This window comes from Etheostoma spectabile, chromosome 13 (assembly GCF_008692095.1).
Source record: "Etheostoma spectabile isolate EspeVRDwgs_2016 chromosome 13, UIUC_Espe_1.0, whole genome shotgun sequence".
In the NCBI taxonomy this organism is placed as follows: domain Eukaryota; kingdom Metazoa; phylum Chordata; class Actinopteri; order Perciformes; family Percidae; genus Etheostoma; species Etheostoma spectabile.
In genome coordinates this window covers 20,535,924-20,538,011 of record NC_045745.1, presented here as the reverse complement: position 1 = coordinate 20,538,011, position 2,088 = coordinate 20,535,924, and the positions used below count along the sequence as shown (strand labels likewise).

Sequence of the window (2,088 nt, the reverse complement as noted above, 5' to 3'; positions counted from 1 at the left end):
GGGGGATAACTTCAGTCCTCCACCTCGACAGACAGACAGACAGGAAGAAAGAAAGAAACAGACGGACAGACAAGTTGGAAAAAAGTGGCAGTGAAAACGACAGACAGCTTCTGCTAGTAAACAGCTCTGTATTTTGCATTACGTAGAGGAAACACACGCTTGTCTTTGTTCACTGAAGTCTGAAGATCTGCGCAAGTGTGTACGTGTGTGCATGTGCCTAAATCTGCCAGATATGAGGTAGTAACTTAGCAGCTGATGTCCCCTCTGTGCAGGCCAATGACAGAAGTGCACATGCTCATGTAAATGTTATTCAGCACCACTGATCAGCACCAATCCAGCTGTTTGACTCACAAATGCAAAGCTTCAGTCTCAAATGTCTTCTATCAGAAGCCATTGATTCTATCTAAGAAGTGTCTATTTCAGGAGTGACAGCAGATCATTTTAACACACAAACATCCCGTCACGTGCACGCCATTCAAACAGGTCAACACAGTCCATCATGCAGTATGTGTGTGTGAAAGTGTGTGTGTAGTAGATACAGAGATAGAGACAGAGTGAGAGACTGTACCTGTCGATGATAACAGGGTCTGAGGGTGTCTCATTACGGTTTCCGCAGCTCTTCTTGTCACAGCACCGACTGCGAGGAAAGAAGGCAGTAGAAGAAGAAGACAATGAGAAAAAAGGGAAAAAAGAGTCAGACACAGGAAACCTACAGTACTTCATACAGGAGTTCAAATTTAGATGTTTAAATAGGAGTGTTACTGCATATCATGTGCTTTGTCTGTACTGATGTTGAGAACTTAACACTAAATTCACAGAAATTGATCAAATCTGTCTAAAAACAGTGTTACAGAAAGTCTAGCAGGTCTGCAATGACAGCATGGGTAAAAATAGACTTATGTGACATGAAAGTGAGCGTATAGCAGGATTTGAAAGAAATAGGTTTTTTGGGGACTAGCCTTTCTGGAGAGCTTAGCCGTTCTGTGATATGCTTCAAAACTACATCTTCTACATCTTAGTACATAGCCCAATACACCCATACAGAGTTGAATGACTGTTAGTAGTTTGGTTTCAGAAGTTTTAAAACTGATTTATCACTAAAGACACAAGTGGATTAAGTCCACCATCATCAATCAAGGAATTTCTTGTTTAGTCAGACTGTCCTCCAAAGAAAAATGAGACAATCGGCCGTTTCAGCAGCTGCCCCAGAACATTGTTTTACATTCAAGTGACAAAGCCCAGCAGCAGCAACAATTATCACTTTTATCCGTTGGGAGCTAGGTAAGGTGATGTTATTATAGAGCTACCGAAATCACAAAAGGAGGTGGTTCGGGGTGGATGGGTTAATCAACAAAACGTCTGACTTTAACAAATACGCAGCTATTTCCAGTTTCCTAACAACTGTCAATATTGGTCTCTTTTAAGCATGACCACAATTGTTCCTTAACCTTAACTAAGTATTTGTACTGACTCAAACCATGATCTTCCCTTAAACCTAACTAAGAAGATTGTGTGACAAAAGCTAACCAAATCTTTACCATGGCGCTACTATTTCAACTGCGCTTTGTAACTATTTTGGAAAGAACAGACCAATAAATAACATTGTCAGTGAATAACAGACAGCGATCATTTTGATGTCTATGTACTCATCGGCTCTCAACTCCTAACCACTTGTACTTGTTTTAGATCTGGAACAACACATCCTATAGTTTTAAACCTCTGAAGACTCACTTACTGATATATATATACATATATATACATTTTTTTTTAAATCAAGAGGATAGTTGAATTTTGTTTTGGGAAAGAACTCCACCATGCATGTCTTTTAAAACACTATATGACAACTTCCTCTCCATCCTACTTGTACTGACACAGAAGTGATGTGGAGGGTGGAGAGGATTGAAGAGGCCTGAGGCTCAAAGAGGAGAGGGTGGGATACACACACACACACACACACACACACACACACACACACACACACACAAACAACACAAACAAGTAAAAAAAGAGAGAGAGAAACTGGCATGCAATACTAAATTCACACATATGTACTGCTAGTCTGTCAAAGCTTTATGCGTGCATCAATTA

General features: G+C 40.2%; 1 protein-coding gene across 5 annotated transcripts in view; it reads right to left on the bottom strand.

The window, feature by feature from the left end:
* LOC116701087 (transcription factor COE1) overlaps positions 1-2,088 on the bottom strand; it is a 105,182-nt gene that overhangs the window by 90,130 nt on the left and 12,964 nt on the right. For all 5 annotated transcript variants that reach the window (XM_032534656.1, XM_032534655.1, XM_032534652.1 and 2 more), the window contains one exon: positions 569-637. In XM_032534656.1, coding sequence (XP_032390547.1) covers positions 569-637 — 69 coding nt within the window. The remainder of the gene's footprint in view (positions 1-568; positions 638-2,088) is intronic.